Source organism: Mus caroli, unplaced genomic scaffold, assembly GCF_978045245.1.
Source record: "Mus caroli unplaced genomic scaffold, Mus_caroli_1 scaffold_14, whole genome shotgun sequence".
Classification (NCBI taxonomy): domain Eukaryota; kingdom Metazoa; phylum Chordata; class Mammalia; order Rodentia; family Muridae; genus Mus; species Mus caroli.
The window spans coordinates 35,518,083-35,540,773 of record NW_028227269.1 but is presented as its reverse complement, the minus strand read 5'-3'; the positions used below and the strand labels follow the sequence as shown (position 1 = coordinate 35,540,773).

The window sequence follows — 22,691 nt, the reverse complement described above, 5'->3', positions numbered from 1 at the left end:
CACTCAAGCTCCACTGACAAAGAGGTAACCATACTATTTGGTCCAGGTCCCAAGTATTTTATTTAGTAAATAACTTGGTCTTTGTGTACTCATTTTTTCCTAACACCTATCTCCAGCATTTAAACATTGCAATGTTTCAAATATGCTGAACTTAAGTTTCAAATGTAAACAGGACATGTGTTAGTCTTCTGTCCTTAGGCTGTTGTGTAAAACACACACACACACACACACACACACACACACACACACACACACACAAAGTTACATTCAGAACAAGCCGGTAAGGCAATATGAGAAAAGATAAAAATATTATTCAACAGTAAAATCTAAAAGCAGACTTGGCTATATGTACCATATACTTTTGAGAATTTTAATTGAATGCTGACTTATATATAGTGTAGCTCTATTGAACCTTCTTATCTTTTAAAAATTATCTCCACTTGTTTATATTTAATGCTTTAGTAATTTTGTGTCATGTCTAAATGTACAAAATTTATGTATAATATTTATTTCTTGTCTCTCCATTAAAAATTACTTGTAGGAGCAGGCAAACGTGCAAAGTGAAGCTGCCCATTTTTAAAAAGCTCAACTAATAATCATTGGAAAAAAGGTGAGCTCTCCCTTTGTTTGCACTGCAGGTTTTAACTAGCTTCTTCAAACTACGAGAAGAAACTTCACTTGTTCCCACTACTTAAAAATCACGAGGATGTATAACTTCATTTTGCATCTCACCTTAGATAGATGGCCCAAAAGAATTAAAGTCTTCTCTAGTACAGGATTTCTCCTCTAAGACTGCTTCCTCCAAAACTCAGCCCTGACCTGAGGAAGAATAGGGTCTCAGGGTGGCCAAACCATTGAATTGTTTCTAAAGCATTTAGTGTTGAACATGATCTTATTTCACCCAATATGCTCTAACTTTGTAACAGTTTTATAAGTAAAAATTACTGTTGAAGTCTTACAGCATTAAGTTATAAATCATCTACATTCAAATAAATTATAGAAATGTGATAACCAGAGAAGCCTCATAATGTATTTCCTAAAATTTCTTCTATCTTTCTTGTGCTTTAAAGGATCATCTCTTTCTCGATTGCACGCACATATAAGCTTATAGACCAGTGTGCATATTTATTCTGTACTACACAGCAAAATGAAGAAACAATAGCTCCAAGCATTTAACATTGGGGCAAAGATGAAGAAGAGTGTTGTCGGTTTTTTTTTTTTTGGGGGGGGGGTTAGGAATGTTATATTTAAACTTTCCAAGAAAAATAACATTCAGCTGTGATTTTAAAACTTTCTTATCTAACTTTTTAGTTCTTTCAATATCATTTTAAATTTTAAAAAGTAATTCTGTGCAGATAAACTATAACTAAGGACTGGGTATAATTTATGAGCTCAGAGGTTTATTTCTGCCTTTACTTCTGAGAGGTGAGTCACGAAGTTAAACAGTCTGTTAGCATCATAGTTTTAACAAAAGATCAGATCTGTCTTTCCAGCAAAAGTCGTTAGTTATGCCGTTACGCTTAGAGAGTAAAATTCTCAGGTGGGAGACGGAATGTTGGAAATGATGTAAATCTAATCCTTATGAATGAGATTTTTAAAATAAGTTAAAATTTTAATTAATAATGAAAGTAAAGTTCATTTGTGCATTTCGATCTCTAAAGGCCTTTCTGTACATTGCCCTTTATGTCTTTCCTGACATTGCTATTTATCAGGATGTTTGAGCCTGTAAGCAGGTTCATTTAAAGTGATGAGAATGCATAAAACCTCAATGTACAATTCAAATGGAGAAGCTTAGCTGCACTGAGCAGGCTTTGACTCTCCCAAGTGCCTCCTAACGAGCCCGCTCTATCTTCAGAGGACATTTGACTTACGCATCTGTGTCTCCTCTCTAGAGAATCTCCTCTCATCATACACTGATAAGGAATTATATGACAGATGACAGAATATTACTGGGAAGAGATAAGCAAGTAAAATTGTATTGCATGAGAGAAAATGAATTTGATCAAAGGGAAAAAAGGGAGATATTTCTAGAAGAGAGAACAATGATAACCAAGTCTGAGAGTCCAGCTCATTGACAGAGAGAATGAATGAATGAAGGCTTGAATTTGATTTCCAAAATCTTCTCCCCTCTGCGAAAACATAAAAGAGCTGATGAAATAGTGTCATATGAAAAAAAAAAGACAGAGTGTGGAATGCTAGGTAAAACGGAACATCATTCAGTGTACCCTATGGCTGTATGAATGAGCACTTCTCAATTTTGTACTACTTTGTCATAATTATGACTAGATTTCTTTATATTAATTCCAATAAAACACATAGAAAAGTGTTCTTTTTTCCCTAGAGTCTCTTCACATGGGGGTTGGATTAAAAATTTAAAAGATTCACCCTTAAAGGTTCTTCTGGGAATAGAATAAGCCTAAGGTAGAAGTGCCATTTCAAGTAAAATAACATAGTGTTTTAAAACATGATGGAGTGAAGGTAACAGTAGGTAGAAATTACATACAGCATTAACAAGAATGTTCAGGAAACCATCTGAAGAACATTTAGTAAAATTAAAGAAAAAAACTGTGTTGCACTGTGATTTCTACACAGTATCACTAATAAAACATGGAAAAGCAAATCTGCCTAATGTATTCTGTTTAAACATTTCAATATGTTTATTAGAGAACACTGATGTGTCTCACATTGAGATCTCTTTCTGTGAGTGACACCTCAATGACATATCGACAACTTTATAGGGAAAAGAAGAGCTATCTGCCTCTGGCTGCTGTTACTGAAGGCACACGGATAATAACTTCATCTTACTGAATGTTCTTTCTGCACACTTATCAACAGTTCCTGGCACCAAGATTCTCTAAAAGCTTTCTCAGTCACTTAAATCAAAGAAACTTGTCTAGGTGTTCTAATTTTTAGTATTCTCCCAATTGTAAATTTGTTCCAGGCTCCTTTTCTGTAATCTCAATTATTTCCCCTGACTTGAGACCCCTGTGAACTCCCTTTGCCCCTAAGGAAGCATCGGAATGTGACTTTAAATCAAGGAAACTGGTTTTCTATTACTTGATTTGACTTTTTTCAGTAATTTGGATTAATTTTCAGGTAGGAATTGACATGGTTCTGAGTACATCCAGGACACCTTCAGGACCAGTATCACCTCAGGTGAGTTTTCCATGTCCTTATATCCAGTAAAGCAGGGAATGTCACCCTCAACTGCCACCTTTCACAGCTTTCAGAGCCCCTGGATTATATTCTTCTCTACAAGATAATTATATAAGTGTGAACTAAAACTTAATATTTCTTTTTAAACTGTTTTAAAGTAGATAGATAGATAGATAGATAGATAGATAGATAGATATAGATATATAGAAAGAGAGAGAGAGACTATTATGTAGCCACATTTCTACCTTCCCTGTACTCCCTCCAAACTGTCCCACATACCCTCACCAATCTCTTTCAGATTCATGACCTTTTTATCATTGTTAGTTCATGTCTATATGTATATATAGAGATGTTTCTAAATATATCCTAGTAAGTCCATATTGTGTTACTTTTATATATGTTTTCAGAGCGCGGGATTGAGAACTGGACTACAAATTTGCTTTTCCATAGGGAAGATTTAGTTCACTCAATTGACTATAGTGTTTGTATAGGTTTGAGACCTCATGGGACTTTCCCCCATCTACACTGATATAGCCATTCTTCTTCTTTTTCTTCTTCTTCTCCTTCTCCTTCTCTTTCTCCTTGTACAGTGCATGCTTGTAGAGTCATGTTGGTGAGATTTTGTGGGTATAATGTTACTGATATTACTAGGAAACACAATCTCACAGCAAAGTTCCTAATCTTCTGTCTCTTAAAAACCTTTCCTTCCTCTCCCCTCTTCTGCAATTTTCCCTGACATTTAGGTGTAGTAATGTTTTGTATATGTATACATTAGGATTGGGATCCATAGCTGCATTTTTTATGCTTTTTAAAACCTTACTTTGCATCCAAATACCAGCCCCGCCTCGCTCATTTCTTCCCAGTTCCATCTATATAAATCCCTCCCCCCACTGATCCCACTCCTTCTTCTTAGAGAAGGTGAGTCTCACCCCCTGGGCACCAACCTACCCTGGGGCATCTAGTCCCAGCAAGCCTAGGCACATCCTCTCCCACTGAGGCCCATCCAGGAAGTCCAAATAGGAGGGAAGGGGATCCAGTGGTAGGGATCTGAGACCCAGACTGCCCTGTTCCAGTTGGTAGGGCAACCACATGGAGATCAAGCAGCACATTTGCTACAGATTTGTAGAGGCATTTTTATTTGTTGTAATTTTCTGTAGTGATCTCCACCTATTGCAAAAACAAGAACTAGTTGACAAGAGGGACATCATTCCAAGTACTGGAAACTTGGTCAGGGGTAGTGGAGACATTGAGTTGTTATTGGAGTGGTTAGTAAGTGGTTATTAGAGAAGAATCTGCAAGCACTAATTTACTAATCCAGCATCATCCCTAACAACAGTCTATCAACATTTTCTTATAATCACAAGTAAATATACTTATCACACATCATCACAAAAAACTTCTATGTGCAACAGAAGAAGACCTTTACCCTTTGTTCTTTTTAAATCACATACCTAGCATGGAATCCTAAATATTGAAATAGTCTTAGAAAGGGCTGCCTGACAAATACAGAGGTGGATACCCTCGGCCAACCATTGGAATGAGCACAGGGTCCCCAGTGGAGGAGCTAGCAAAAGGACCCAAGGAGCTGAAGGGGTTTGCAGTCCCATAGGAGGAGCAACAATATGAACCAAACAGTACCCCCAGAGCTCCCAAAGACTAAATCACCAACCAAAGAGTACACATGGAGGGACCCATGGCTCTAGTCACATATGTAGCAGAGGATAACCTTGTTAATCATAAATGGGAGGAGAAACCCTTGATCCTGTGAAGGCTCTATGCCCCAGTGTAGGGGAATGTCAGGACCAAGAAGCAGGAGTGGGTAAGTTGGTGAGCAGTGGGGGTGGGGGTGGGGTCGGAGGGGAAAACAGAAAAGGGAATAACATTTGAAATGGAAATAAAGAAAATATCTAATGAAAAAAGAAAGAAAGGTCTCTCATTGTCTTAGCTTCATGGGTAATGACACTGAGAATTAAAAGGCTTTCTGTCTAGTATTAGTCTTTTATACCAGTGTATCTAGAATTTGAATATATACATACACACACACACACACACACAAATATTTGTTCAGGGCTAGACCAAAAGTCCATCAGAGACAAACACAGGAAACGATGTGCACTGTGACATGCATATATTCCAGATTCCCCAGAGATATTTACTATATTGCATTTTGATGAGAACTCCAGCTTGCATATGATGCAGCTGATCAGTAGAAACTGCATTTACCAATGATTTTGGATTCTGTAAAGTATATAAGGAACAGACTAAGTACAGAACAAACTTATGAGTGATGTAGAGAGTTCCAACAAGCAACTCTGCATTAGCTGCTGCTTTTCTCTGAATTGTTTATCCCAGTGCTATTGGATACTGAGTTGTTTCACCTGCTAAAAGTCCCCTCGTAGTTAAGAGTCAGAAGGAGTAGATTTTTGTTTTCTCCTGTCTTAGACTTCATGAATTTTCTGGCCATTGTCTCTCAGGACTGCTATTTCTAAGTACTGGGATTTCATAGGGTACAGATTTTCTTGCAGATCTGAATATCTTTAAGAAAGGTAATATTTGGAATACTTTACAAGGAGTGAACATATTGGTTAAGATTTCCATGTTGTAACTATCTGAACAAGTCAATTCTAGAATATCTTTGAAACTCTATGTAATTGTTTCTCTTAACTATAGGCAGCCTGGATTATTGATGACAGGCTGAGTGTCTCTGAATAATGGAGAATCATAAACGATGCATTGTTTAAAGATACGAACTTTTCTTTTATTGTTATTCGTATGTGACACTTCACTCTGGTATTTTTAGGCACGCAATGACTGTTAACCAACTTTAACTCAGAATGGCAGGCATCAGCCATTCTTACAATGTTATTACCTATTACTCTTCTGTTTAGAAATCAAATTTATCATGGCCCAATGTCTGTGTGAGTCTTCCCAAGAAATTAAATGTATACATATCTCTGTTGTTTTGAAATAAATAGTGCAAGAGGGGGCATAGTACTACACATCTCAATTACTGAGGGATAGCAATAGCCATATTTTATGGGGCAATAGCAATGACAATTATTGTAACTTAGGGAGTTGCATAGATATCTCAGCATTTAAGAGCACTTGCAGCTCTGGCAAAACTAACACCTACATCAGATGGTTTAGAACCCCCTGTAACTCTAGTCCCAGTGAACCAATGACCTCTTCAAGCTTCTGAAGGTATAAGGTATGCACACATACATACATGTAGCATGATGCACATACATATAAAATACAAACAAAAACATCTCATTCATCTCCAAATCGACTATAAGGCATATCTAGGAGCTAAAAGGCTGCACTGAATGATGTGACTGGACAGCAAAGGGAGTTGATTGCATTTCTTGATGGAATAAATGATCAATGTAGTAATAAAATCTTCATTTGAAACAAGTGATTTCTTTAGACAGTGTAAGAAATAAAATTAGACTTCAAGTATGTCTGTCCCTGAGTTAGGAATTTACCTTGCCAGAGGAAAGATAAGACCATGAAAGTCACTATAGTTCAAATTAAATGTTATTGCATATGTTTGCATATTTCTGTGTATGTATTATGCATGCATGTGTGTATTAGGTATAAGTCTAAAGTATTAAAAGTCAAGATTCACTGTGGATCAATAGCTTTTCATTATTATGTATCAGTTTATTAATTGAGTAATGTTAAAACCTAAATTATGTGTAAATTAACATCTAGAAGTAAATAAAGTTTTCTACTAATACATATTACTTTAGAAAGTAGATTCTGATTTGCTTTCATCTACTATATTCATTTGTCAGGCCATTAACATGACTAAAGAGATAATAAATGCTCCCCCCTCCACTTTCACCACCTACAAGAACACCCCTCCTCAACTGTCTGATCTTTGGGTACAACCTCTTGAGGAAAAGGCAGATCCAGTACACATCTTCACTCTCCTCATTATGAATGGAATAAACATACAATTCTAATTTAACTTCACTTTCAAAGGCACACAAGATTGTCTCTCAACATTCTTGCCTATTAAAAAAATTTTATGATGGTAAATAAACCCTGGAAAATTCCTCCTCAGACTTTACCACCCGAAAATGCAGCTGTTGGCCGCCACTACCATGGCCTCACAGCTCTATACTCACGTGCAAACCTCATCAAGGGCAGACATTTCTAATTGATTCCAGAAGGATTTCTTTTTCTTAGATCAGGGGGCAAAGGAAGAATAATGAGCAGCTTTTCAGAGGGAATTGGGGGTTAGACTGTTGAGAGGAAAGGGGTGGGGGCTTTTAAAATCTTGGGCTTGGCCGAAATGCTTCGCAATTTTACGGTCCATTGGTCAGAGCATCTGGAATGAGGCATTCTAGCCTTGTGGTTAATGATGGTGCAAGTAGTTTACAGACCATGGAGAGCCCAATCTAGCCCTTGCCATGTCCTTGTAGAAACCTAGAGGATGCTCTCCTAAATATCCTGTGCCCTCTCCTTGTGGGAAGGATCCCTTCCAATCTCATGTTTGAAATGTGAAATCCCATCCAGCACGAGTCATTACCCGTCTTAATAATTTGAAATTTGAAATAAAAAAGGAAAACAGCACATTAGAGCATGTGTTTAATTTCATGTGTGTTAACAAAGTTTTCTATCACAAGCTTGTGTTTGCTTCTATTTAAGGCCTCCTTGATAATGTATGGAGAGTGTACGATGCTCAAGTCAGGTCATAAATCACAGCATAGACCCAGGAACATTCTGGAGAGGAGTTACAACGTGCGGCTCTTTGTTATTTCAAATCAGGGATAGGTGATTATGTGGGAAAAGGTGTGTTGAAGGGCATTGCTATTTCAATGCCAAGAAGAAAACCAGGAGTGATATGGAAATAATTTCTTTGGAGAAAATGTTTACTTTAAGCTGAGTTAGGAATTTACCTTGCTGTCACTGACAGACTATACCCACAAAGGAGTCAGGTAGTAGCAATGCCAGGAAAAATGCAGAGATGTTAAGTCAGAAGCCTGGAAAGCACAAAGCTAGGCATGCCTCTCTATTTTTATCCAAACAATATAATTAATAGGGATCGTATTCATTTGAGAACTTACTCAAAATTCCAAGGTTTGTGATGTTAAACTAAATTCAACATGTTTGCCCTTGGCAAGGGATAATTTCCTATTTTCAAACAAAAGTAAAACAGAATAAAAGAAAAAAGAAAGACAAAAATAAAATGTAACAATCAAATACTAAAGTAAAATAAAAATAAATACACTTAAGCTGATTTTAAAATATAAAGCATTGTAATCTTGGATGCAAAAGTTTCATTGTAACATTTGTAATCTGATGCTCACAATATTTTTTGTTAATCAAAAATAGTAGATCTGTGTTACATAAAACAGTGTAAATATTTCTAGAAACTAAAATATATTCGATAATAAAGTACAGGAGGCAACTCCTCTTGACAGGTTTTAGTGCTAATTCTTTTCAGTAAAGGTGATAGGAAAAGAGGCAGGGTAGTTAAAAATACACATTTTTCCCTTTTGGGTTTTTTTCTGATTTATGTTTGTTCTCAATATAGAAGCCAAGATAGATATCTTAATAAGCTTATGCAGAGAAAGCTATCATACATGACTATTTCCTTGGTTGTGACATCAATGTTGGGAAATACTACACAATGTCCATTACAATCATGGTCATTTTCAGTTTATTCTGTCGAAGGTGGTATATTTCTCCTTTTTTCAAGCAGAGAAACCAAATAATTCAGTGCAACTGTATTATTATAATTACCTGATGATTCCTTATTAATGGAAAGAAAATTTGATTACTAACATAGAAAATAGACAATGTTAATAGATATCATATAAATTGCATCTGATGGATTTTTCTCATCTATATCTTGATTCACTCTGTATATGCATGAAGGTGCAAATGGCAGCCAGAGGTAGACATTTACCTCTTCCTCTTAGGCTTTCTACTTTTATTTTTGAGATAATCATCAAATGGAGAATCCTGGTTTGGCTGGATTTGTTGACCAGTGAGTTAAGGGACCTTTCTGTTTCTGTTTCTAAAGCTATGGGTTACCAGTGTGCTAGACTGCCAAGCTTTCAATGTGGGTGACAGAATCAGGATGAAGGACCTCCTGTTCTCACACTCAGACTGTCAACCATTGAGCCATCTCTCCTGCTCAAGGAAGATACCTTTAGCAAATGCACAGATATTTTCATTTTATATTTATACAGAGAACTTCTAAAAACCCAAAAGAAGACATCCAACCACAACAGGTTTTAAAAGACATGGAAGTAAGACAAACTTAGCACAAGGAAGGAAATACAATAAATAGTAAACATGTAATAATGATCTCTACCAAGCAAAAACTGTGATTGTGAATAAAACACTATACTATTTAATACTCTAGATGAACAATGAGGAAATAAATCTGAAAATTAAAATTTAGGTGGGAAAACTTATACTGCAGTAGTGTTGAATTTTACAAGTGCTTTGGAAAGTGGTTTGACTTTAACTCAAAATACTTTAAACACATATTTTATAAAGTCTAGAAACCCAATACCTAGGCATGTATGTAACCCAGGGAAACTCTTTATATTCACATGCATAGGGAGATTTAGTACATTAATTTTCACTATAGTACTGATTCAGGAATATCTAGAAACCACCACTAGTATATGAATATATCTTGATATAAAAAATGGGAAGGCATTTTTAATGATAAGAAAATGAAAAAACTACATGTAAATGAAAGAGAATAATACATTTTAATTAACTATTTTCCATTAAATATATACAATAAGAAACCATAAATGGTGTGATAATATTGTTATCAATTTATTGTTATCAAATTTTTAAAATAGTACGGGCTTTGAGATAGCTTAGATCTCATCGGGTACAGGAGCTTGAAGACTTCAAGTACAAGAAAAAGGCTAACTTCATCAGGTTGTTCTCCAAACTTCATATCACCATATGATGCTACTAATAATTCAATGATCTTTTAACATTATAATGTTTTCTGGACAGGGTACAATACTTTATTTTGAAAATAATTTGATATGTACAAAAGACTATAAATGGCTAAAATTTTAGATACTTATAAAATAAAACTTCACCTAGATTTAATGTAATAGCTACTTATATGTACAGAAGTTGTAGTAAATAAAGTATTTAAAGTCTGAATAATACCAAAATAAACATGATAAAACTGCATTTGCTATGAATATAATAAGTTCCATAAGTTTAGTTGAATGTGTGACTTAGTTTCTGGTGAAAATAAAATTGTGTATTGAAAATCATAGTGTGTACATCAATGAAAATAATATATACCTTTGTCCTTACATGCATAATGAACAGATGTAAAGTAGAAATGATATGGCTGGCTATATAAGATATTTGTCTAATTTCAACAACTACAGCTACATCCTAATCATCATATATTCAGCCACATGACAAGTAGAATTCTTTATGCTCATACGTTCATGCGTGACCTTCTGCAATCGATTCCGAGGCCCTTATAAACAACAGAAATCAATGTTTCTCCAGACTTTTAGAATCATGTTTCTTTGCAGATTTATTTGATGACCAAGTGTCATAAAAGTAAAATTTGGGGGGGGGAGTCATTTATGTATACTATCATATACTTGCAAATAGCAAAACTACACATCAACAAATCAAATAACCCAATCCAAAAATTGGGGTTCATATCTAAACAGAGAGTTATCAAAAGAAGAATCCCTAATGACCGAGGAACACTTAATGAAATGTTCAACATCATTAGACATCAGTAAAATACAAATCAAAATGAGCCTGAGAACCTATCTTATACCAGCCAGAATGACTAAGATGAAAAATCCAAGTGATATTCCAGGCTGGCAAGGTTGTAGAGCAAGGAGAAACGATTGTTCATTGCTGTTGAGAGTACAAAATTGTACAACCACTTTAGAAAACAATTTGGCTGATTCACAGAAAACTAGGAATAGTTTTACCTCAACACAGAGCTATACTACTCCTGGGCATATAAAAGATGCACCATAGGGACTTTTGCTCAACTATGTTCATAGTAGCTTTATCCATAATGGCCAAAACCTGCAACAATTTCGATGTCCTTCAACTGAAGAATGGATGTGCACAGCTACACGATGTAATACTATTCAGTTATTTCAAACAAAGACATCTTGAATATTGTGGGTAAGTGGATAGAACTTGAAAATTTCATCCTGAACAAGGCTACCCAGAGCCAGAAAGACACATATGGTATGTACTCAGTTATAAGCAGTTATTAATCAAAAATGCAGGATAACCAGACTGCATTTGATCCACAAACCCAAGGAAACTGTTTAATAAAGAGGCCCCAAGGGAGCATGCACAACTCTCACCCAGAAGGAAAATATGGTTATCTGAGGTAGGTGAAAATTGAGTAGGAGAGGAGTTGAGGAGGGGAACAGGGGTGGTGATCAGGTGTGGGGATTGGAGGGCTGAAGAGGGGTGGAAATCCATGGGGGGTTCTCTGGGACTATCTGGAGGTTTGGGACAGAGAAGACTATAGGGAGACTATGAAGGTGAACAGAGCTGAGATTCCTGTCAGAGGGGGTATAAAGACTGAAGTGGCCACCACCTGTACCCAGGCAAGACTTTCAGAGGAGGGAGAAGGACATCAATATTCCCACAAAATCTTCAACCCAAAATTTGTCTTGCCTACAAGACATGCAGGAATAAAGATGGAGAAAAGACCAAGAGAACAGCCAATGACTATTTCACTTGAGATCCATCTTGTGTGTGAGAGTCAGCTCCTGACACTATTAATGACAGCTTTCTATGTTTGCAGACAGAAGGCTAGCACAACTGTCTCCCAAGAGGCTTCATCCAGCAGTGAATGGAGACTGATGCAGACTCACAGCCAATCATCAGGTTGAAGAGTAAGGGATAGAACTGAGCAAGTCAAAGGGGTCACAAACCAGGGAGCATGCAAAGGCTGAACCTAGACCCCCTATATATTTGTGGGAAATGTGCAGATTGGTTTTCATGTAGGACCCCTAACAAATGGAGCAGGGGCTGTTTCAGTCTCTGTTCACTGTCATTGGGTCCTCTTCCACTACCTGGACTGCCTTATTGGGCCACAGTGGAAGAGGATTGCCTAGTCCTCTTGTGACTAGATGCTCCAGAGTAGGGTGGTACCCAAGGGGGGCTTCCAGTTCTCTGAGGATAAGAGGAGGGGGTAAATGGGAGTAGGGACTTGTAAGGATGGAACTTGGAGAGGAGGGGAGAGAGGGCTGTGATCAGGATGTAAAGTGAATAAGAATGAATTATTAAAAACTTCTTTTTAAAAAAGAGTGAATTCTGCAGAAACCCTGCTTCATGGAATGTAGCAGGTTCAGCACTCATATAATTGGCCTTGCAAACTGGATAGTGAGGAGCCATGCAGAGGTAATAGTATCATCCCTCTGGAATCCTTCTGTCCCCTTCATCTCTGCTGACCCTTGAAGGTTAGTGCAGTCTAGGGGGAAGCTCAGTGGGAGTAGTGGAGTGACCGATCCAAGAGTCTGAGGGAAGTAATTCTTTATTTGAGGCCATTAAGTTTGGGGGTAGTGTGCTACATAGAAACCAGAACAGCAAGAAATGTCAATTTTACTATACTATACATGCTTTCTGTTAATGTATATTTTTCTCAAGCACTTGGGTAACAGAGGCCATCTCAGGATACAGTCTTTTCTATGTGAAATCAATACATATTTAATTTATTCTTCTATTTTGTTTAAAAATTGCATCAGTATGCTTTTCTCAATTTTGTTGAATGTCATCCAATTGCAGGAGCTATCCATAAAAATTTAATATTTATTGAATAAATAAATTTTGAACTGTTCTGTTCCTGTTGCTGTGTGTATTGTCTGTGAATTGTAGCTTCATTATCATTGACACCACAGATAATATTCACATGTCAGTGAATGCATAACATATTTATCTTCCTGGATTACCTTCCTGGATTACATATCTTCCTGGATTACCTCATTTAGGATTATTATTTTTAGTCACATCCATTTTTCTAAAAATCTCATGGTATCATTTCTAATGAGCAAAAGAAGGGTGTGAATTTAGGTGGATGGAGAAATGGTGATGATTTAGGAGAATCTGGGGAGAAGCCACAATTAGAATATTATATGAAATTAGTCTATTTTCAATAGAATATACATATAGTTGTTTTAAGCAGAAGATATTTTAACAACTATAGGAGATACAAAGTCATATATTATGAAGCATAGAAATGTTCAGAACATAAATATATTTAAGTTTTTTCATCTTATTAGGAAAAGTAAATAGAATAGTTAGTTATGAATGGATGGTGTAAGTCTAGAATGGAAAAATCAAGTGGGGGGGAGAGAAAGAGAGGATTTGGGGACAGAACATGGGGCAGGGTGACTAAAACTGAGTAGCATTTAAGAAATAGTATGATTGGGTTACCTCACTCAGGATGATACCCTCAAGGTCCATCCATTTGCCTAGGTGGGACAACAATATGAACTAACCAGTACCCCCAGAGCTCTTGTCTCTAGCTACATATGTATCAGAAGATGGCCTAGTTTGCCATCATTGGGAAGAGAGTCCCCTTGGTCTTGCAAACGTTATATGCCTCAGTACAGGGGAACACCAGGGCAAAGAAGTGGGAGTGGGTGGGTAGGGGAGTGGAGGGGGAGGGTATGGGGGACTTTTGGGATAGCATTGGAAATGTAAATGAAGAAAATACCTATTTTAAAAAGTATTTAAAAAAGAGATAATATGAAAGCCTATTACAGTAGAAACTTCATTTCATATATATATGTGTGTGTGTGTCTGTGTGTCTGTGTGTCTGTGTGTCTGTGTGTGTTCTAAGTGGAATCACCAAGTAATGGTAGAGACATGCCTCCATTTGGCCATCTATTGTCACCAAAAGAAGTTTTCAGTACTGGGATTGGGTTATTTCTAATTAAGTTGTTGTTCATAGAGGCCCCATAGGTATCTCCAAACAACCCAGGTTATTGCCAAGACTATAGTTTGCTTTCCACAAACTGACCGCGTGAGCTCATTGCTGAAAATGTAGATAACTCATTGAACATGGAGATACTGAGTGGTGACTATGACTATATAGAACCTTCTCTTTTATGTTTCAGTGTCTATTGCTACAGTACCATACCATACATACTTCCAAAAGAGAAATGTAAAAACCAAGCATGTCATAAATCTTGTATCTACAATGGCGTACTGCCTGCAAGATGAACTACGGAAACAAAGCGGCACCACAAACCTTGTAAAAGTAACCAACCAGTAACGTATTTGACTTAAGGCCCACTCCAGAAGATGGAACCCATACTTGACACTTCCTAGGTGACCAAAAACATGAGAAAAGATAGCTGAGGGATCTAGGTTAAAAGCAAACAATACTGGACTAAACAGAATATATAATGATAAAATGACTCCTAATGATATCCTGCTATATTCATATTTCAGTGTCTTGCTCAGCTATCATCAAAGAATCTTCTTCCTGAAGCAAATAGAACAAATATAAACTTATAGTCAGACAGTATGAAAGATTCAGAGACCTTGGGCCATTTAGCCTTAAATTGGATGTCTCCATCAAATGCATCCCCTTAGAGTTCAGGGAACCCCATAGAAAAGTTGTGAGAATAAATGTAAGAGCCAGAAAGGATCAAGAACGTGAAAAAAAAACAAGGCCCTCTCAATCAATATGAACAAAGCACATGTGATCTCACGGAGCAGAAGCAGGATGCATGGACCTGCATGGGTTTGCACCAGGTCCTCTGTGTTTATGTTTTCCAGTTTAGTGTTTTTATTTGATTCCTAAGTGTGTAAACAAAAGTCTCTGTTTCTTGTACCTTCTCTTAGGCTATTATCCTTCTGTTAGTTTGTCATATCCAACTTTAATGTCACAGTTTTTATTTTATCTTATTACATTTTACTTTGTTTTATTAAAAAATTATGAATAAATACATAACCACTAGGGTAAAGATAAACAATTGACCTATCATGCAAACTTTCTGGTAAATGGAAAATCAGTTTTCTCCCATAAAGTAACACTGGGCATACTAAAGACTTCAGGACAGGCTTCTCATCCAGGAGTAATTGACCAGTATATAACAGATACCACAGTTTTATCTATCTATCTATCTATCTATCTATCTATCTATCTATCTATCTATCTATCTACCTATCTACCTATCTATCTATCCATCCATCATCTATCTGCATACTTTTCCTTGGTTACAGTTTGGTGTTTTGTTTGTTTCCGGTATGCTTTTATTTTATTTTATTTTATTTTATTTTATTTTATTTTATTGGTTTGTGGAGTTTGTTGGTGTTTTTGTTTTTGTTTTGTTTTGTGTGACCTCCTTCCATCTGCCACTGAGGCGGAGCCACCTGCTGTGCTGCTTCTCATCCCCCCCCCACCCCCCTTGATGTGCCACTACCTGCTACCTGCCTGAGGCCAAACAGGTTCTCCAAGATCTTCCAGAGTTAACCCTGAACTGATTTTGGAGAGTTCCTGCTAAAAGACTGTTCTGACAACTTCACAAGTAACTTGGCTTGTCTGGGGATGGGCTTCCCTCTTTATAAAGTACAAATTATCATTAAACATTTGAGCTTTGATCAGGAAACTTGACTTCGCTCCATTCTTTCTCTCGTCCATCTAGTTCTCTCTCTTTCAGCTCAAGGCTGCCTCCCAGCTGTACTCCATTTCTTGCGAGCCACTGGACAGCCCGCAACAGTTTTGTGGGTTTTTGTTTTTTGTTTTCTGCTTTTTTGGAAGAACTTAAAGTTATGTAGGCAGAGAAAGGGAAAGTAGATTTCCAATGACTATGCATTGGTGATACAAACATGACCATGTCAAGTTCTCTCAATACCTCTCAATACCTCAGACTCATGGGAATGACAAAGCCTTCCCTGGGTTGGGCCTAGAGGAATGGTAAGACATAGATTTCAGAAACCACTTACCTTTTGCTAGAACCAAAGTTTGTAGAATGTATCAATCATTTTTTCCTCATCCAAATGACTAACACCTAAAACTGTTCTCCTGTAAAAACACCCTATCAATATTAGGTAGCCCATTTCTTCCTCATTCCATGTATATAACAAATCCAGCTTTTCTGTTAGCATTAAGTAATAAGTGTGCCGTATTCCTTGGCTTCTGGTGTATCCACACCAGAGTACATGTTAGACCTTGCCTCAGCTTCCCTGTGTGTATGTTTTGTTATACCCTCATTGCCCCATTCAGGTCAAGTCAAAGCTGTGCATATCATGGCACAAGATGTTGATACTTAAACTTTATGCTTTACTGTTGAAATTTGCACCATATAATAATACAAAATATGCTCTTAGGGTTCAATAGCTTCAGAGGTACTAAGGAAAAATATTTAATACAAAGTATTCCTTTCTTCCTTCTAACCACAAAATTCACCTTGCTTTTGCACAGTAAACTATGTGTTATGCTCTCCTTTATTTTCGGAACCATATTAAAAACACTCAGTAAAGCACCTTAACTCACTTATTTGAAATCTACTGCAGGTATTTATAGATCCTCACCCATTATAGCATTGTGCATTTCACATATATTATTTATAATTTTGAAACATATCTATATTTATTCGAACAGATTGCCTATTTTTATATTCTAGCTGCAGATTTTGTTTTATGAATAAGACCTGATTGTTTAATAGTCAACTGTGAGTGTTATTAGATGACTGTCACTGTTGCATCACTACAGGTAATGCTACCAGGAGTTCCATTGCATATATATCAACCCATGCATGTTAGCATACCATTCATTTTTTAGCATATCATTCTTATAGCATAAATTCATACAAGTGAAATACTTGTTTAAAAGTATATATGTCAGCACTCGGGAGGCAGAGGCAGGTGGATTTCTGAGATCGAGGCCAGCCTGGTCTACAAAGTGAGTTCCAGGACAGTCAGGGCTATACAGAGAAAAACCCTGTCTCGAAAAACCAAAAAAAAAAAAAAAAGTATATATGTCTTTATAATGTCAAACTGATTTCAAACTTTTATCAAATTTATACTCATTAAAAAATATATATTTTACAGTAGATTATGTGGTAGTTTGTATTGACAATTTTGGAGTTTTGATTTTTAAAAATCAGAAATATTATAACAAATACGTTTTCATTTTAATTCCAGTTGTGGAATATGGGCCTGCTTCAGTTTGTCCACAGCAGCTGACAATGATTTGCCTTGTGCTCTAGGAAAAGCATGGCTTTGCCACTGCAGGTACTTTCTGCAAATGTGTGATGTTTGGAAATCTGGAAAAATTTCAGAGGGTATATAAATGTCTGTAGCCAGATAGCTGGATTGTTGGTTGTTGTTGGTGGCTATTAGTCATGGTTTGTTATGTAGTTATGCACAACGAAGAAAAAGAAGAAGGAGGAGAGGGAAATTAGATATCTTGACAGTAAAGATCAAACTTGCCCCAAGAAACTGGACACCCTTAATCAGCCAGAAGTAATGTAATAAGAACATCTCCCTATTTTCAACCCCTGATTTTATTCAGGGAGCTCTTTCTGTACCTCTCTGTCTCTTTTCTTTCTATCTCATATCTAGTGTTAGGAGGTTGGAAGGGTAAAAGAAAAGGAGTGGAGAAGAATGAAAGAAAGGACCTACAAAGTAGAAAAAAAATCCAGCTATAGTAGCTAATTTTAGTTGTCAACCTCAAAGGACTAGAAAGACAGAGATTCAATTAAAGGAATGCCAACATGCCTGTGAAACACTCTATTAACTAGTGTTGAAGGGCCTCGCCCACTGTGAGTGGTAAGATCCCTACACAGGGGACCCTGAGCAATATAAGAGAGATAGCTGTGGGAAGCAAGCCAGGAAGAACCATCTTTCTATAGTTGATGGTTTCTCCTTCAGTGCTGTCTCCAGCTTCTGCCCTGCCTTTCCACAGTGATTAACAGTAACCTGGAAACATAAAATGAAATAAACTCTCTTTCTTCCATTCTGTTTTTGGTCATTGTTTTATCACAGTAACAGAGAACAAACTAAGGCATTTTGTCCTTTGTTAACAGAGGAAGGTTAGGAATTATGCTTCCACTTACATAAACTCACATATTGATTTGTCTCATAAATTGGCAAATTGTTCAGGAATCAAGCCTAATATTTTTTTTTTTTTTTTTTTTGGTTTTTTGAGACAGGGTTTCTCTGTGTAGCCTTGGCTGTCCTGGAACTCACTCTGTAGACCAGGCTGGCCTCGAACTCAGAAATCTGCCTGCCTCTGCCTCCCGAGTGCTGGGATTAAAGGCATGCGCCACCACTCCTGGCTAAGCCTAATATTTTTAAAGACTCTAATAAAAACAAAAGATAAGTAATACTGTTTAAATATTTCCTGACTATAAAATAACAAATAATTCTAAAGAACCTCTGGAAGATCCATCTTAACTATCACTTACCATATCAAAACATAGCTTTTATTTTTTTAAAAATCTCATTTTTCTTTCATATATAATTATAAAGGATTTTTAATGCAGTAACATGGCTGTTCTGGCAAGGGATGACATCCAAATACCTCCAAGATCTATGTGATCCAGCTAGAATGAAGATAAATCACACACCTTTTACTCCTCTGGCTGGAGTACAGGCATACCCTCGGTACACACCTTTAATCCCAAACAATAAAGGTAAGTAATATTGTTTGTAGAAGCAAGCAGCTATGTTTGCAAGTGACATCTAATTAAGCAGTAGACAAAGTGGCAAATCCGAGAAAAAGTTGATGGTATATGTCAGGGATAACATATGCCCATCTCTCATGAGACTGCAGAAGAAGGAGATGCTGCTTAATAGAGTAGTGGAGGGGGAAGGCAGAAGACAGTTTTACAGGGATAACTTAACACAGACAGGTTGTAGATGAAGGCAGAAAGAATCAGAGAATGAGAAGGAGCCAGAGGATTAGAACAGATTTCGAGAGTTAGAGGTCAAGCAGAGAAATTCAGTGAGATGCTGAGAGAAGTCAGTTTGAATCAATCAGTGTGGAGAGGAGTTTGAGCCAGAAGAGGTAAGTTGAACCAAACAGCCAGAGTTCAGAAAGAGCTATAAAATGTGAACTTATTCAGCAGTAAGCCTGTAAGACAACAGCTACATCTGGTGATTAAAAGTTACTTTCATACATGATTACTTCTGTTATAGGTGATTTAAAATCATCACACACTCTTTTTGTTTTCAAAACTTTTTTCATAGGATTAGATGCCAGTATCCTTGTAAAGCCATTTTACCACTAAATTCTTGAGAACCTACAATGCATGCTAGTTTTCTTCAAAGTGTTCTGCAATGTATTTTGTCCAATCTCTATAACATAATAATATCAACCAAGATTTTGGGATAAGAAAACCATGAGTTACCAATATTAAGTATTTAAAAGTTATACAAATAGTAATTCAAGATATAGTGCACAGAAAACCTTAGCTACAAATATTAGGCAGAACTTCAATAAAGAGAAAACATCATTTCATGAGTGAGTTAAATAATTCAGTAAATGTCTTACCTCAAATGCAAATGATAAAGATGGAATAAGAGGCTTTAAGTGACCAAATCTGTGCAGGGTTAGGAACAACAGGCACCGGAAAGTTTCCATAGTAGCTGCCTTGGATCTGAAAAAAACATGGTGTTAATATCCATTAGCTTTAATACTGTCCCCATGAGTTTATGTCATAATTAAATAGCAATAAACTTTACTTTTGATTTTCTTGAAATGTATTTAACATAATTAAGTGGTATGTCTCTAAAGTACTTTGAACATAGTCATAAAATAATAAACAAAATGTATTTTTTTGAGGAAAACCTGTTTTATCAATTCATTGTTTAATTAAAACAGTGATGAGCTATCTCAAACAATACAGGTCAATAAGGTTAGTTTGTAGAAGGAAGCAGCTATGTTTGAAAGTGACATCTAATTGAGGGGAAGACAAAGTGACAAATCAGAGAACTATTTGAAAGAATGAGTCAGGGATAAAATATGCCCAACTCTTTTGAAAACACACAAGATAGAGATGCCACTTAAAAGAGTAGTAGAGGGGGGAGGGAGAAGGCAGTTTTACTGGGAACATTTTACAGAGATAGGTTGTAGGTGAAGACAGAAAGAACCAGAGAATGAGAAGGATCCAGGTTAGAACAGACTGCCAGTGTTAGATACCAAGCAGAGCAATTCAGAGAGATGCTGAGAGCAAAACAATAAAATATCAACAAATACATGTCTAGAATGTAGGGCATGTGATGTTCTCTTCAGTAGTCCACTGCTTTTTTCTTCAAATGATAAAAATGACTTAGATGCAAAACTGGTATAGTTAACTCATTTAAAACAATGGTATACAATACTAAGTTTGAAAAACTAAATTATAAAGGTTCATATTACACTGATATTTTATCGTAGTATGGAAAATCCATGTCTTGCCTTTGATCCAGAAGAAAACCAATGGAAGTCAAGGTCAGGATAAAGAAGAAGATTCTCAAAAGAAGAGTGACCTGGGAGAGTACCTGTAAAACACAGAGGTCAAGGAAAGAACTGTTTAGAGGACTTAGGGGGACCATTAGCAACGAGTGCTGCCATGGAAACAGACTTTCCAGCGTACCACTTATCACTAGCTTCACAAAGGTGATAGATATAGAGGACATTTTGTTTTCTAGCACCACTAAGTGACCTTATCAGAAAGTTCAGAAGGAAACATATATTTTCATCATGAACATTTATTTCTTAAACTGTTATTTTTCCCTGTTTCCTTTACATTTTTGACTTTTGTAATTATTTGAAGCATGTGAATCCCCAAACATGGATAAAAATTATACATTTAAGAAATAAATATTAAAAAAAGAAATAAATATTATATTATAGTACATATTTTTAACCTGAACAATTAATTCTACCTTAAATTGCAAACTTTATTCATGCAAGAAATATGTAAAGAAAGATGTGTTCAGCAGAGCTGTGTTGTTTAGTGGTTTTATACTTTTTTCTTTTTTCTTTCTTTTTAAATATTTTATGTAAAAGCTAGACTTGTCAAGAAGAGAGAACCTCAACTGAAGAAAAGTCTTCATAAGATTGACCAATATTCAACAATTTGGGGACATATTTTTGGTTAATTTTTGATGTGCAAGAGGCCAACACATTTGAGGTTGTGCAGCTCCTGGGCATCAGAAAGCTGGTGAAGATGTAATTGAACAAGAGGGTCATGTTCCAGCCATAGCAAGTAAGAGAATTTGGCAGCTTCAGCCAAGTGGTTCTGGCTTTAGAGTCAAGAAAACTCCTTCAGTGACTAAGGAAAGTTGCTGAGTTTAGATGGGCTGCAGGGGTGTCACTGCATGGACCCCCAAAGTGGCAGTTGCCTGAAGCTGTGAAGGTGAATTCTGCATGGCTTAGAGATCGAAATCTTAGAGATTCCAGAGCTATGGGTTACCTGCTGAGGAAAACTGCTAACAGGGAATAGAATCAGCCCAAGAGAAAGAAATGTACTGTCATCAATGAAGCTAAAAGGAGTTGGAGATCTGAATAACATTTTTTTTCTTTTTTCTTTTTTTCATTTTCTTTTTCTCTTTCTTTCTTTTCTTTTCTTTTTTTTTTATTAGATATTTTCTTCATTTACATTTCAAATGCTTTGACATCAGGTATGGAGATGCAGAGTTTAGAGTTTGCCCAGTTGGTTTTCAGCCTTGCTTTTGTCCAGTATTTTCACACATTCCCTGTGTTTTAGAATGGTAATACATACCCTATGTCATGATGCAGTGGAAGCATATGATCTGAATTTTGATTTTGATTTTATAGGGTCTTTGAGCTTTGGACGTTTAAACATTGCTGAGACTGTGATAGACTATGGGGACTTTTGAAATTAGACTAAACACATTTTTGCATTATGTTATGGCTATAAGCTATGGGGGTTAGGGAGTGGAATATGTTCGTTTGAATAGGTATGTCCTTCATAGATTCATGTGTTGGAATGTTTGACTAGAAGGAATGGCACTATTAGAAGGTGTGGCCTTGTTAGAGAAAGTGTGTCACTGTGGAGGTGGGGCTTTGGTTTCTTAAAAGTGTAAGCTATGCCCAGTGTCAAGCACATCCAGTTTCCTCTTGCCTGCCTTCAGGACCAATTTCTGTCTTACATCCTTGAAAAGTCACCATGACTAAGGCAATTCTTATTAAGGACAACATTTTTATTTGTTTTTTTATTAGATATTTTATTTATTTACATTTAAAATGTTATCCCCTTTCCTAGTTTCCCCTCTGAAAATCCCATATCGTCTCCCACCTCTCCCCTTCTCCCCAACCACCCTGCTTCCTGGCCCTAGCATTCCCCTATACTGGGGCATAGAAACTTCACAGGATCAAGGGCCAATTTTTAAAGGAATTAACAGATACTAATCAAACTTAAGACTTTACTGATAACATGAAGATAAACATAATTCTAAATTTAATATTTAATCACTTGGCATGAGTTGTTTTTGTTTGTTTGTTTTAGATAAGGTGTCACCATATAGCCTGAGTTAGTCTGTAACTTGCTATGTCTATTAAGCTGCCCTCAAAC

General features: G+C 36.5%; 1 protein-coding gene across 1 annotated transcript in view; it reads right to left on the bottom strand.

Annotated features, from left to right (window-relative positions):
• The window catches only part of Agmo (alkylglycerol monooxygenase), a 366,048-nt gene that overhangs the window by 167,865 nt on the left and 175,492 nt on the right, over positions 1-22,691 (bottom strand). The window contains exons 11-12 of the mRNA XM_021178991.3: positions 20,570-20,652; positions 19,664-19,769 (exon numbers count right to left, since the gene is read on the bottom strand). Coding sequence (XP_021034650.1) covers positions 19,664-19,769; positions 20,570-20,652 — 189 coding nt within the window. The remainder of the gene's footprint in view (positions 1-19,663; positions 19,770-20,569; positions 20,653-22,691) is intronic.